General features: G+C 43.4%; 1 protein-coding gene across 1 annotated transcript in view; it reads left to right on the forward strand.

Moving 5' to 3' along the window:
- The window catches only part of LOC125441536 (voltage-dependent N-type calcium channel subunit alpha-1B-like), a 286638-nt gene that overhangs the window by 13927 nt on the left and 256708 nt on the right, over positions 1-16003 (forward strand). Inside the window, exon 4 of the mRNA XM_048512145.1 lies at positions 4895-5082. Within this exon, the coding sequence (XP_048368102.1) occupies positions 4895-5082 (188 nt within the window). The remainder of the gene's footprint in view (positions 1-4894; positions 5083-16003) is intronic.

Genomic DNA, 16003 nt, shown 5'->3' on the forward strand with positions numbered 1-16003 from the left:
TTAAAAAAATTGCTACAGTAGACATATAGCTGTGGCTTTTCTTCTCCCTGTGAAAAGAAGTGGGGAGTGGCATCGCTGTGTCTACAATCCAATGAAGAAATAAAGGGCACTTTACCTGGGTCCTGTCTTATTTAATCATTTTTTGGGGATCCCTAGATGCCCCAAACTCCTTTTGTTCTGACAGGTTTTAGGAAATGAGTTTGCCCTCTCCCTCACCCTGTGGAAAGACTGTATTCTTACAAAGGCAGCTGGGATAGTGAGGTTTCCTGGAGCTGCAGCCTCTTGTATGCCCTGAAAGTGAAGGGCTCTTTCTAGCTCATCTAAGTGCCCTCTGGTAATCTCAGAGGAGGCACTTGAGTTTGGCCCGTCGTGAGCTACAGGGAGCAGCAACAGCAGCATTCTGGCACGAGCAAGAAGAGAAAGTAGGTCAGGGAGGGAGCTGTCAAACGAAACAGTCTCCTGGAATATTGATGGGAATCAAGAATTGGATGGGGATTCGTTTCAGAGGCAAGTGCTGAGACACATGGTCACAACTAATATCCATCCAACACGAGAGGCTGGAAAATGCCTGCACTTGTCCAAGCGAACCTTTGAGAATAGGAATGCTGTTATCTGTTAGAGACAAGATGGGGCTAAGTGGGTAGAGATTGGGACAAGGAGGGAGAAGGATCCAAGTTTGCTGGTTGTGCGATTACATGTTTGTGGATGCAATTTAGGAATGGTCACAGCAGCGCCATACCACATTGCAATCTCACAATCTGCATTCAGAATGCAGGAAATTTTTCCAAGGGATTTGTATGTGTATATGCTTAGTTTCACACGTCTCCACAACGCAAACTTCTTTGTTACCATATTTGCGTTGGGCAGTGAAATGCCCAGAACTGTTTTAGCTTGGATCATGTGAGCCTGGATGTTTTCTGTATGGTAATGGAATTGATATGCATGGTTCTACAGGAGTGAAATTCCTCCAGACAAATACTGTCGTGAACACTCCCTGTCACTGCGTTTTCAGCAGTGGTAGTACTTTATGGTAAAATGCATAATGCAGGCTGAACATAAGAAGAACATGGGTGGATCAGACTCAGGGTTCACCTAGTCCAGCATCCTGCTTCACATAATGGTCAACTTGTTGCCCTGGAGGACCAACAAGACAAGACATAGAGGCCAAGGCGTTCCTGATGATGTCTGCTAGCACAGGTGTTCTAAGGTTTACTGCCTATGAACATGGAGGTTTCTTTTAGAATCATGGCTAGTAGCAATTGATCAACTTATTCTCCCTGAATTCATCCAATCCCCTTTAGAGTAGTTTTTGTAACTCTGGGATCTCCAATGTACGCAGCAGTTTCAGGCTGTGGCTGTTGTTACTTTCAATTAAATCCAAACAAAAAGTCAGCATAAAACATGGTTCTAGTGACCTCAGTTTTGCTTATCCCTTCTGTAGGTAAATAATTGCTTATTAGCCTGTGTCAGATCGTGTCTGCTTTTCACCCAGTCCAGTAAACACATTTTGAAGTACAAATGGCCTTCCCACCTTCTCATCTGAAACAAAACAAATATATTTGCCACTGTTTTATTCATATATGCAGATTTACAGTGCAACCCTAAGAAAGTCCATTTGAGTCAACAGGATTAGAAAGGTGCAGCTCTTTTTAGGACTGCCTGGCCAGTCACTTCAACCAATTAATACTCCTTATGACTGATCAACTAAGGATTGGAGTGCTGTGTGGTTTCTGGACTGTATGGCCGTGTTCTAGCAGCATTAGGAGAGAAAGCTGCTAGAACACAGCCATACAGCCCGGAAACCACACAGCACTCCAGTGATTCCAGCTGTGAAAGCCTTCGACAGTACAACTAAGGATTCTTTAATGGGGTGCATTCTCAAATATAGGATAGAGGAAGCCCAGAACAACTACCTAGCATTCCAAAATTTTCTAAATGGTTCTTTCTCCTGGCAACACTCTCTCCCCCCACCCCCCACCCAGTGGTCACACTTGCTAGATTAAATCACTTGTTTGCAAATAATTTAGTTCAAACATCTCAGAAACCCACATGTTGTCTGTCCTAACCATCAAATTCAGTATTAAAGGTAATCTGTTGGAGATCAATGAGGAATCACCTCTGAGGAAGAGAAGCAAATAGGAAATCCATTCATGGCAGGAGTGGACTGGCTGGGAAAAACAGCCTCAGAAAGTAGGAAGCACTGGCCATCTGCCCTGCCCCTAGTGTTTTTTCCATCTGAAGGAGGGAGGGAGAGGCAGCCCTCAGACCAGCTCAGTGGTGGAAGGGTGGCATATGGATTTGGGCAGGCTGTATATCTCCCCTCCAGACTGGATAGGCTGCATATCTCCCCTCCAGAATGCATACCTCCCCTCCAGACAGGCTGCATACCTTCCCTCCAGACTCCTGGAAAGGTCAATGTAAAGGGATATTTTGTCCTTTTTACGCAGGCAGGCAGGCAGGCAGGCAGGCAGGCAGGCAGGCAGGCAGGCAGGAAGGAAGGAAGGAAGGAAGGAAGGAAGGAAGGAAGGAAGGAAGGAAGGAAGGAAACCAAGTAACTATATATTTGGGAGGTCATCCTCTCCCCATTAAAAAAATCCCCAACTTGTTTGTGAATGGGTCTATTTTGCTATGACACTGATAAGCCCTTGACCATCAAATTTGCACTGAAAGGACTGATGATTGATATCCATTCAAGGACATGATGAATTGCAAACTACAAATGAAAGAGAAGCAAGCGAGAGAAAAACCAAGGGAAAGGGGAATGAAAGAGAAGTGAAAGTCAGGCTTTGGTTCTGGGAGGGTACGGCGGGGATGCCACTCTAGAATGTGGTCTGAAACAAGCTGTCACGACATTCATGAAGTATAAATGTAATATGAGATTCTGTCTGCGGGCAGTGTTCTTTTTAAATCTGCCACCCCTATGGACACGAATAGGTTTGCAGAGGTCAGCATGCAATTATAATGGAGGAGCAGGGAAGAAGGCTTTTGAGCTGCCTCCATGGAATTGTGAAGTAGTCATAGTTTGCGAAAGGCTGGCAGGAGAAAGAAAAGACTGCTAAGAAACAGCCATGGAAATATGCACAATCAGATTTTCCTTGTTTCAACGGCAACAGTGAAAAAGGACAGAAATAAGAAGCATCAAAACCTGTAAGGCTCTTATTGTATGTTTCTTCGAGTTTCTAAGAGCTGTGAAAAGAGAGAACTGATTAGGGTGTGGCACAGAATAAAATGTGCAATTTTGCTTTTTGGGATAAATTGCGTGAAGATATGTCTGATTCAGGCAGACTTTAAGAACCCTTTACATTCTTCAGGGGATTCTTAAACACAAACATGGTTAGTAGATACATTCATGTGATAATTGATTAAAGCAACATACAAGTTCACAAAGGCCGTTTCCGCACGGCCATCGAGGCGCCTCCACGCCGGCAAGAATTCTGCCGGCGTGGAGGCGGAGGCCGTTCGCATGCAAGCAGGCGTGGAGCCGCCTCTTCCCCCCTCCCCGTCCCATTTACCTCTCGTGTCGCCGTCCTGCGGGCCTCCTCAGCCCCGCCCACGCTGCCCTCCGACCTCCAGGGGTCGGAGGACAGCGAGGGAGGGACTTAGGAGGCTAGCAGGACGGCGACACGAGAGGTAAATGGGAAAGGGAAGGGGAAACAGCGTGTTCCCGGCGGTGCGGTTCACACCGCGCCGCTGGGAAGACGCTTTCCCCTCAACAACAACCCTTTAAAGGGTTGTTGCTTAGGGCGGCCTGACGCCGCCCTGGGGGAGGGGGAGCGCAGTCAGGTCGGCGCTGCTGCATTGCAGCAGCGCCGCCTGTACGAACGGCGGCCTGGGGGCGGCGTTTTTACCGCCCCCAGGCCGTCGTTTTTGGCCCGTGCGGAAAGGGCCAAAGATAGAATAATAGGACTAGAATAGAGACAACAGAAGAAAATACAACTTATTTTTTGATGGCACATGCCTATCACAACATACTTCATCTTAGATGAGACATTCCCTTCTGTGGAAGAGTGAAGGAGGAACACATTTACTATGTTATGATTTGTTCAGTTTAGTTCAATAAAAGATCCACTTAGGGTTATGTTGTGTGAAGCAAACAGCAATGCCTTTTCTAAGACCTGCAGTTGTTATGATTAAAATCATTCACTTTTGGGGGGTGTTGTGTGGTTTCCAGGCTGTATAGCAGTGTTCTACTAGCATTTTCTCCTAAAGTTTCACTTGCATCTGTGCCTGGCATCTTCAGAGGATGCCAGCCACAGATGCAGGCGAAACGTCAGGAGAAAATGCTAATAGAACATGGCCCGGAAACCACACAGCCTGGAAACCACACAAAACCCCAGTGATTCTGGACATGAATGCCTTCAACAATATGTTCACTTTTTTTTAAGTGTTGCCCACTTTTTAAAGTGTTGGAATGGATTTTAATTAATTTTAATCTACCCAATTGTCTAAAAAGTATATCCCTAATTTTCTGTTTTGTAGTGTAACAGCTCTTCGAGTTGAGTCTCATTAGAGAAGGGAGGAGAGATAGTGACAGAGGGCGGTGAACTTGTGTGTGTGTGACCCCAGCAAGATCTTCCAGAGCAAAGGAGAAGCAGGGGTGGTTTGCTGATGCCTTCTTCCGCAGAGTCTTTCTTGGTTGTCGCTCTTCCAAGTACTGACCCTGCTTCCAAGATCTGATGAGACAGGATATACACTATGCCACCTTCCATTCTGCTAAGAAGCTTAAAAAGTTGAATGTGGTTCTGTATTACATGGTGGTGGCGAGACCCTGATCTTGGATTGTTGAATTGTTTAGTCCAAGCAAGCAGATTCTTTCAATGCTTAGTAGTAATTTAGTAAACTTTTAACAGTTGGATCTGTCTGACTTTTCTCCCTCCTTCATCCTGTTTCACAGAAGAGAGGGTGGGAGAGTTCCCCTGTGGTGAGGAGTCACCTGCCAGGCAGTGTGATAAAGGAGCCGTGTGCCAAAAGTACTGGGAAGGCCCCAACTTTGGAATTACCAACTTTGACAACATCCTGTTTGCTGTGCTCACAGTCTTCCAGTGCATCACCATGGAAGGGTGGACAGACATCCTCTACAATGTAAGTACAACCGGCGATGTCAGTGGAAGAGCATCTTGGGTTCAGAATTGCTATTGCTTCCTAAGAGAGCCTTCTGGTTGTTTTTATTGTGGAGCTCAGAGAAGCAGCAGTGGCATAGTGGTTAAGAGCAGGTGCATTCTAATCTGGAGGAACTGGGTTTGATTCCCCGCTCTGCCACTTGAGCTGTGGAGGCTTATCTGGGGAATTCAGATTAGCCTGTGAACTCCCACACACACCAGCTGGGTGACCTTGGGCTAGTCACAGCTTTTCGGACCTCTCTCAACCCCACCTACTTCACAGGGTGTTTGTTGTGAGGGGAGAAGGGCAAGGAGCTTGTAAGCCCCTTTGAGTCTCCTGCAGGAGAGAAAGGGGGGATTTAAATCCAAACTCTTCTTCCTCTTCTTCTAAATGAGGCTGAAGAAGGAGAAGGGCTGAGGGAATAGGACTGCAAAGAAAGTTCAGGAGGCAGGAATATTGTGGGAAATTATTATTAAAAGTAGGACCACAGGTAATGAGTGTTGTGTGAAGATGGGGAAAACAGGTGGTTTTCCCACTTGTGCTGAGTGCTGGCTGGAAAATTTGAGGGATGTGGATTTGAAGTCTCCTGTGTGCACACCAGTTTCTGAAACCCTAATCAAATACTTGCTTAACAGATGTATTTATATGTAAACAGATCATTGGAAACCTGCAGCCAAATAGTTGCTGGTAATTTTAAACCCATATGTAAAACTTACTCACATCTATGTCCATTTCTAATCTTGACTCATTGTTAATTCCAGTCTCCGCTGTCCTTTAGATTTATCCCTCCGGCCATCTCCTCAGTTTCCTAGAATAGATCCACTGGTTTCCCCATATCTTCCCCTGAATCTGCTCATTGTTCTCATTCCCCATCTTCCCTAAGATGCACATTCTCCCCAAATCTTCCTTAGTGATTAGATGATGTCAACTTTTCACTCTCCTCTTCTTCCCATCTGTGTGAGTCTAACTTCTTGGCAAATATCACACTCTCCAGATGTCTGCACCCTTAATTCAGTGACCCAGAATTGTCATCATTTATCAATGGCTGCTGCCCCAGCTCGGACTCATGAGACAATCCGAAAGCTATGAGCTTGATCTGCAAAGAGCTACTTTACACATTATTCTTTTGACAAGGAGATTTATCTCTGTCAGGAAAAAACCTGAGCATGTGAACCAGCTAGGAGGTTGCTCCTCGCACAGAGGTATCTTGCCTTTCTGCATGTCTTAGCAGTTTTGCTGCCTGACATACCGCTTCATTTGTACATCCTTGAGTCCATTTCCTGCCAATTATTAAAGTGCTCAGTTGTCAATAACATGCTTTCTGCATCCAAGGCTTTGCTGAAATGAACCTCTGGGTAATAACTAATAAGTCTGAGAGCACCATATATTTTGCTTGTTATATCTGTGTCCTGTGATGGATTGAATAGTGCATTTGCAGGCATACAATACAGTACTTAAAAACACCAAAAGCAAACTCCAAGGGCATGCTAAGTTCATGAACAATGGACTCCACTCAAACACAGGATTTGTATTCACCAATACTACTGCTGCTGCAGGGCATGAAAATGTGAATCACTCCCTGGACTGATAAGCCCCACCCGCAATACAATACTATCAACCACATCTTTGCATAACAAGTTCCATCCAAACACTTACTGATTGGTTCCCCACCCTAGGACATGAACAATATATATCCCAAACATTCCCTTCTCTCTGGACACAGTGTGAAACGGACTTCCCTCTGTGATACATCTCTGAAGATGCCAGCCACAGATGCAGGCGAAAGGTTAGGAACAAGATCCACCAGACCATGGCCACACAACCCAGAAAACCCACCAGAACCAGTTGCCTTTGACAATACATACAGTCCTGCTTCGAGACACAGTCAAAGCTCAGAACTAGTGGCCTGCATTTTCTTGAATGTGAGATGTGACAGAGCTTCAGAAAAATGTAGTGCTAAACCCATAGTAGATACCTGCTGTGGGAAACTGCTTGTTGAACTGGGAGAAAAGAAAGAAGAAATGGTTAAATTTAAGATGGATTATTATTGCACATACAATATTGAAAGTATGACATAAGACACTAACTCCCAACTGCAGGCACTGTCTATCACCTGTCCTTTTTGCAGAGGTTTCGGTTGGGTATTACTACTGTGTGGCCAGTCCCGTTTCAGGAAGCGCAATAGTGATGCTTCCATTAAATGCTATTTTGTCATTTCCTTCCATTTCCTGATAATTGTCTACCTGCTGTGAGCGATTCTGCATTTTCTTGTTCCCCACTGGGAAGCAACAGGGGAAGCCATGTTAGACTTGAGTGGTGGTTTGACACTGTGACTTTTCAGCACTACAGAAGTTTAGTATAATGCCGATTTTTCATAGCACGTGTATTATTGTTTGGCGAGGTGGTAACTGGACTTCACAGCAATGGAAATGCTGGCATGAATGTGGAGTGTTGGGGCAGCAGGGATAGATTTTCTGCCAGCATACACAAGAACTCCTGCAACAAATATATAAAGCATAGACATCAATAAATGCTCATGTGCATACACAAAGAAACCCTGAGTTGACTAGTAACTGTCAGTTACATGGTTGTTATGTTACACACATGATGTAACATAGGTGTTATAAGAACATAAGAAAGAGCCTGCTGGATCAGACTAGAGTCCATCTAGTCCAGCACTCTGCTACTCGCAGTGGCCCACCAGATGCCTTTGGGAGCTCACACGCAGGATGTGAAAGCAATGGCCTTCTGCTGCTGCTGCTCCCGAGCACCTGGTCTGCTAAGGCATTTGCAATCTGAGATCAAGGAGGATCAAGATTGGTAGCCATAGATCGACTTCTCCTCCATAAATCTGTCCAAGCCCCTTTTAAAGCTACCCAGGTTAGTGGCCATCACCACCTCCTGTGGCAACATATTCCAAACACCAATCACGCATTGCTTGAAGAAATGTTTCCTTATGTTGTGCATGCATATTATACACATTTTATGTATTTGTTCTGGAGAGTTCTTCTGCATTGTAAGGTGAACATGTTTGTTATATAAGGTGTTGGCCTGCTTGCAGTGGTAACATTGTGCACAATCAATGCTAGGGGGACAGGAGTAGAGAAATACTGTGCAACTGAACTGAAGCTGCCAGCTGCATTGCTTGTGATCAGTATGGTTTATATAATAATAATAATAATAATAATAATAATAATAATAATAATAATAATAATAATAATAATAATAATAATAATAATAATAATAAGCCTTTATTTGGCATAACAATAATCATAACACAATAAAAAACCTGAGATAAAAGGTATACAAATACAAAGGTTTAAGATAGAATATAAATTATTGATTGTGCATCACCTCCAGTAAAAATTGTGCTACCAATTCACAAGTTTCATTGTCAGAATTGTCCAGAAGGAAAGGAAGTCTACCTGATTCTCCCATTTCACTAGGTATCCTAGAAAGAATATTGGAATATTTTGATAGCCCTCACACTTGCTCGCTTCAATGTTTTTCCCTCCGCTTTATTGCGTGGTAGATTTAACAACTTGTAAATGAGCGAAAGGGTATGCTCTTGTGGTGAACAACAAATTGAAACATTGGCACATCAACTGCTTTGCTGCCCTAAATCTGCTAATATCAGTATGGTTTATCTTCCCACTAGCCAAAGGAGGTGAGCTTATTTGGCAGACGGGGGCATGGCAGGGGCGGAGGACGAACCAATGCACCCGGCACTTTTCCCTCTCGCTCCATCCCTGTTCGTTTGTGCGTCATATGAGTTTAGTATTGACCTGCCTGATGGTTGTAAGGATGGGTTACAACACTTATGCTTTGAATACTCTATATTGTTAATATAAGAGATGACTATTTATTATCATTAGTTCACTGTTAGTGCTTGTGGCTTATCGTTCTTAGAAACGTGCCATAAAATCTACAGAGACTTGGAAAACAACAGAAAAGAATATGGGAATGTGAAATGAACCTTTGGTACATAACCAGGTAAAACAGCTGCCAAAGATAATTGACTGGAAATGTATAAAATATCATTGCTTCCTAAATTGCTTACAAGCTTACTGATATTATCTGTCTCTCTGTGCCATTATACTGTTGTCTTTTTTTGGGGGGTGGGTAGAAGACAGAAACCTGGTGGCAGATGGTTAGGCAGGGAGGAGGCTGGGCAATGCCATTAAATGTCCCGTCTAGGATTGTAAACACTTGCATTTTAAACCTCTTTAAGTGTCTCTCATGAATGCTTTCTTGCTTCAATTATTGCACCTTGTCACAGTTCATATGTTATATTATTCCCACTATCCAGATATGCAAGAGAACAGACTCCACTGACCCCATCAATGCTAGTCTAGACCAGTGGTTCTCAATCTGTGGGTCAGGACCCCTTTGGGGGTCGAACGAACCTTTCACAGGAGTCACCTAAGACTCTCTGCATCAGTAAATACAGGTTGTAGCCAAAGCAGCTTATCACAGGGGGGATATAAATCCAAACTCCTCCTCCTCCTCCTCCTCCTTTTCTTCTTCTTCTTCTTCTTCTTCTTCTTCTTCTTCTTCTTCTTCTTCTTCTTCTTCTTCTTCTTCTTCTTCTTCTTCTTCTTCTTCTTCTTCTTCTTCTTCTTCTTCTTCTTCTTCTTCTTCCTTTATATTTAATTATTTTGCTTACTGCCTATGAATGTGTTTTCGTGCTTGTCTTGGGGTGTTTATGATTCATTTTTCTTACTGTGCATTTAAAATCAGCAATGTAAAAATAAATAAGTAATTCCAAAATTCTCCATGTTCAGGGCAGCTATGGACAATCAGTCAGCGGATATTCTAGAAGCCAGTTAGCAATAAACTTCCCTTCAAGCCAGAAGATGAGGATCCTCTTGCCTTTCTGGCAACCCTCAAAATCTGGTGGCTTAAGTGTTTGCCTAATGGTTGGTCTGGTCCTGACTGAATTGAAAATAGGTCTCATTTTGAGAGGTCTACATGGTTCTTCTCTCCACATCCCTGAGATAAAAGGTATACCATATGGGGGAGCAGCACCAGTGGTTTGGTTTGGTATGGATGCAGTGGTTGGTGGGATGGAGCTATGGAATGACCAACATAGGCTACCCTATCTGTTACTTTTGAACCTCTGGAGTAAATTGAGCCTCTGCAGTGATTTAACTAATTGACTCATTAACTCAGTAATGTGGCTCATTGAATACAAGGCAACTTTAATGTTAAGTTTCTTAAACTGGATAGTTAACTCAGGAGCAGATTTCAGATTACACTTTGTGCAAAATCTGGAGGTCATGTATGTGTGTGTGTAGAGCAAAGTATGTTCCATGCTAAGTAAAAAAAACTTCTGCATTTCTTGGCAGGTAGGAATCATGCCACTTGAACTGGAATCTTGTGGAGTTGGTAGTTTTTAGTAGGGATGGGAGAAATAAGTTACTATATCAAAGACTCATAGCCCACACTGGTATTACTCATCTGTTCAGAAGCTATTTTAACTGCCGTGCCCACTAAAGCACAAAACCATGACGGCTAATTTGCCGAGTCGGGGCTGGACAAATAAGGCTTTATTATCAGGGATGGCAGCTTCATGATGGGAAACACCTGAAGAATTTGGGGGTGGAACCTGAAGAGGGCAGAGTATGGGGAGGGGAAGGACTTCACAGGAAAATTGGGAGCCTTAAGTCCTTCCTAAGCAGTCATTTTCTCCAGGGGAACTGAGCCTGGAGATCAGTTGTAGTGGTGGGAGATCTCCAGCCACCATCCGGAGGTTGGCAACCCTGCTTCATATGCAACAATGTTTCTGTGCATCAGAAGGCTCTGGTTTGCAAATTTGGGGGTGGGGAGGATGGAATTCATGGCAAGCTTGATAATTTTGCACTGTGCAAGAGTGTCGGTTCATCCTTGTTCTGAATTAGCATCCTAAAGAAGGTGGGAGAAAAGTTCATTTATCTAGTAAAATGTGGGGGGGATGTTTTGTGGGATTTTTGTATTTGTATTAAACTAAAAAGAGGAAGAAATGAAGGTTTCACTTCATTGTTTTCGACACTTTATTTGTTTCTCATAATGTTTGCCACAGTTTGAAAGTGCAGCTGTGAACTGAAACCATTGGCTCAAGAATGAAGACCCGGTTCTTATTGTACTGATATGTTTCTTCTGGTTAAGATAACAGGGTTATCTCTGGATCTGATTGAGTGGCAAACATATTGGATAAAATATCTGCTTAAGAATTGCCATCTTTTAATAAAAAGGAAACCCAATTAGCTTCTACTTTACAGCCAAGTCAAATTGTGTGAATGTATTTTTCCTGTGGTTTTTAATCCTTAAATTGCTATCCCGTGGAGTTTTGTTTCAAGTGCGGGATGTTGCATAGGAGGAGAAAAAGCTATTCTCACCCTTCCCCACAATTTTCAGTGCGGGGGTAGAAGTGGATCTGATTGTTAAGATTCAAGGGCCATGGTCAGTTCACCATGCCCTGAAGCCTTGCATGACTATACCACTCCCTTCTTGTACAGGCTGTGAGCTGAAACTCGTGGGTCCAATAGGTTTCCAGAATGCTCTGCGGGACCGATGCCTCCTGGCGACTCCTCAGATGAGCTGATAGAGAACTGGCAGGGCTGGATCTCTGAATCCATCGATGAGATTGCATCCTGATGCCTTCTGCATCCCTACTCCAAACTAGCTCTGTGGTATTCCCTGGAGCTATGAGGGAAGAGGCGAGAACTCAGATGGCTAGAGTGGATGTGGCAGAAGGCTCATGATGAAGCCGTAAGAACATCTTATAGGACGTTCATGAAAGCCTATGAGATGGCAGCGAAGGCTGCAAAAAAGGATGATTTTGTGGCTAACATCCACCTCACATTTTTTATACCAGGGGTAGGGAACCTGCGGCTCTCCAGATGTTCAGGAACTACAATTCCCATCAGCCCCTACCAGCATGGCCAATTGGCCATGCTGACAGAGGCTGATGGGAATTGTAGTTCCTGAACATCTGGAGAGCCGCAGGTTCCCTACCCCTGGTTTAGAGTGATAGAGCACAAAATAGTAGTGAATCCGCTTAGCTGTGACAATTTTTCAAGCTGTTTCGCAGATGAAATCTTATTGTTCCACCAGGACCATTCAGCCATACTTCATGTAGATAGAGGGCAGCTGTGAAGGGAACTTCCAGGCACCATTCATTGGTGTGCAGCCTCCTGCCAGGGGCGATGCTCTCACAGATTTTGTTTAACATATATATGGCACCTCTGACCAGGTTAATTCAGAGGTTTGGACTGGGCTGCCACCAGTATGCTGATGACATCCAGTTATATCTGTTGTTGGGTGGTCAGGATGGCTCTGGAAGTTCTAACTAGTTGCTTGAGAGCTGTGATGGAATGGAGGAAAGAGAAGCTGAATCCATCAACGATGGCGGTCACATGGCTGAATTGGAAAGGGTTGATCAGGGAGTGCCGGTTGCTGACCCTTGATGGCATGCAGCTGATAGCTGCATCAACTGTCAAAAGTTTTGGTGTTCTCCTGGATGCCTCCTTAACCATGGAGGCCCAGGTAGTGTACACCACTCAGGTAGTATTCTTCCATCGTCACCAGTCAAAGCAACTGGCACCCTATCTCTCCCAGACCAATCTAGCCATTGTGATCCATGTGTCAGTCACCTCTAGGCTAGGCTACTACAATGTGTTCTATGCAGGGCTACCCTTGGAGGCCGCAAGTCATCCAGAATGTGGCAGGGGGGGTTCTTATGGGTACTTTGTGGTGGACACACATTTAACCTGTTCCCTGCCAGTTGCACTGGCTTCAGGTGGAGTACCAAATCAGATTCAAGGTTTTTATATTAACCTACAAACCCTAAATGGTCTGAGACAGGCGTACTTACAGGACCACCTCTCTTGGTATGTCCTCCAAAGATTGCTCCATTCAACCAGAACCAAACTTCTGGTGGTCCCCAGCCCCAAGGAAATTTGACTTGCCCCAACCAGGGCCTTTTTCAGCCTGGCCCCAGCCTGGTGGAACACTGTGTCCGAGGAGACCAGTGCCCTGCATCACCTTATGCAGTTCTGCAGGGTCAGCAGGACAGAGCAATTTGATAAGGTGCTTGTCCTTCTCCATGTCAGAAACTTATTTGTCTTTTTTGCTAGCAAATACTGATGAAGCTTATGAAACAGTGTACAGCTATCTTTCTATTTGTTTGCCTACGTTTGCCAATTCCCTGTATACAGTGGATATAAGGCTAACGTGTGCCAGTTGTCTGTATACAGTGATTGAAACTGTATTCTTTCTGACACAAGCACCATATAGACTTTCTCGTATTGCTCATAATTTTTGAAAGCATATTTTGGTAGTGCATAATAATATATTCATGCAGATGCAAACATAAGTACTTCTGTACGTTGATTTTTGTAATTTAATAGATATTTAGCCTCAACACAGGTTTTTGCTATTATTCCTAGATGTATGATTGAGGCAACAACAATTACCATCTAAGCCTCCCCCAATCTCTGATCTCTAACTTCACCATCTAACTATGAGGGCCCAGTAGAGTTATGATTGTTGTTTCTGTTTAAATCTTAAGGATTGGGTGTTAATCGCCCCTTGGATTTAGAAGTGTGTTTTATTGATGTTTAAATGTTTTTAAACATTTATATATGTGTGTTTTGAGCTGCCTTGAGCCCAGAAGAGGAGTGGCACCATATCAAATAAACGAATGAATAAATAAATACACATCTGCCCCCTGTGGAAACAGCACTGGAGTGATGGTATTCCCCCCCAGGAAATAACTTCATGACAAAAAGAAAAATAGCTGGGAGCGAGGCAGGAACCTTTCCTTCCCCCTGTGGTGGCGTTCTGAGCTCTTTTGGATTCTCCTTTATTCTTTAAGAGCCATCTTCTCAGCTGCTGTGTTTACTTGTATTTATTTGATTTGATAGGCTACCCTTCCCTGTACTGAAAACCTGTGACTACTGGGAATTTGAGTTGGGCACAGGGCAGGTACTGCCGTTTGGAAACGCAAACATGTAGTTTTGCCTTCAGGAAGAGAAAGTTGCTATCTGAAATTCTTGAACTGAAAATGTCAGGGGTTAGGCTAGATAGATTCTTCATGCAAAGCAGTATCTCTGCCGCTGAACCCTGGCTCTTCCCAGGAAACAGCCCCTGGAACAAATCTTGGCAGTAGGCTAAACATGGAACTGTATATGTCAAATAATGAGGTCTAACTGGGGCTGCCTTTAGGAGGTTGAAAACTTCAACTTGAAAGTGCCAAATGCCGAAGCAGGCAAACCTATCTCTCTTCTCTAGCAAGACCAAGATTGGTTCCCAGTTTCAACTGTTCAGAGTGCTGGTATGGTCATGTAAACCTCTAAATCACCTGGGCCAAGAATATTTAAGGGCTGCCTGTATCAGCCTAAATGTCCCTTGAGATATTTGCCAGAGGTCCTTCTCTGGATCCCTATGCCATCAAAAAGGATGTGGGTGGGGCATCTTGGGGTCTCAGAGGTCAGAAAGTCTTTACTGTTTTTGGCCACAAGGCATTGCCAATTTCCAAATGAATGGAAAATAAAATAAAACAGAGTTCAAAAATACAACTCCAAAGCTTACACATTAACAATATTTAAACAATTTCATGTTCTTGAACCTGTGAAAATTTTAAATTGGCAGAAATTATCTTAGCACCTATTTCCATGAAAATGTATCAAATCAGAGCATCACTGTGACAGTTTGCAGCTAAGTCTGAGGTGACGTTTGCTCAAATTTTCATAGCTGTCAATGAGTATAAAGAACCTGTATCGGTGACACAGGGATTTATGTCAAACAATAAGCCATCTTTTCTATGGCAGAGTCTGGATTTAAGCAAACTATTAGCTGCAAGAAATTTGTAACATTGTTCAAAGTTGAGGCACCATGTTGTTAGAATACTGTATTCTGAGAGTTATACTCGGCTGTCTCTGTGTTTAGTTGAGCAGGCATTTTTTCATGCTTTTGATTTTAAGGAAGATCTAGTTTTACTGTGCTAATTGTATTCTTAATTGTTTTGAGCTAGCATGATTTGGAGAAATGAGACTGGAATAATTTAAATTTTAAGAGAAAATTGAGTTGCCCTTAATTTTCATGTTGTTATAAATTACAGTTTGCTCTATGCAATACCACGATACAACCTTGGAGGCCCGAAGTCATTCCAGTTATAAGTTTCATAAGTTATAAACCCAGTGTTTAATTAATCAACTCTGGCATTTATGTACGGTAATCATAGATTAAGTATGAGATAGTTTACCATTGTTTGAAGTTCTCCTTATATAGTTAGTTGGACTATTGCATTTATTTATTTGTTTGTTTATGCAGGCCTTTAAGTCAGAGTTGACTTATGGCAATCATATCGGGTTTTCAAGACAAGAAATATTCAGAGATGGTTTGCCATGTTTCTGCATTAAGGCCTTGATATTCCTTTTTGGTCTCCCATCCAAATATTAACCAAGGCTAACTCTGCTTAGTTCCTGAGATCTGGCAAGATCAGGTTATCTAGGTTAGGCTACTGAATATATCTCAGAACTGTATTTCCCAGAAATAATGGTTGGTTATCATTATTTCCGCATTGTCAGTTTCCCAAACTGAAGTGGTAGGCTACACAATATAGGTCCCTTTCACGCAGCAAACGCATAGCTGGTTGCAATCGGGATAAAGTAATCTTCTTTCCTGTTTTCACCACGTGTATCTGTGCAGGCAGCAATTGGAGGCCACGGAAACAATGCGGGTTGCTGTTGCACCTTTGCATGGAAGAGCATCTGTTTTTTTAATTTACCTCCCACCGATGTGCAGCTCCGTGGGCATGAACAAATGAACCCCCACAGCCAGGCTGACATCTCACAATACCACGATACGACCATTTGCACCTGCATGGCTATGCAGATGTAGGCTGGGAAATTTAAAAAAA

The sequence above is a fragment of the Sphaerodactylus townsendi genome, linkage group LG12, assembly GCF_021028975.2.
Source record: "Sphaerodactylus townsendi isolate TG3544 linkage group LG12, MPM_Stown_v2.3, whole genome shotgun sequence".
Taxonomy (NCBI): domain Eukaryota; kingdom Metazoa; phylum Chordata; class Lepidosauria; order Squamata; family Sphaerodactylidae; genus Sphaerodactylus; species Sphaerodactylus townsendi.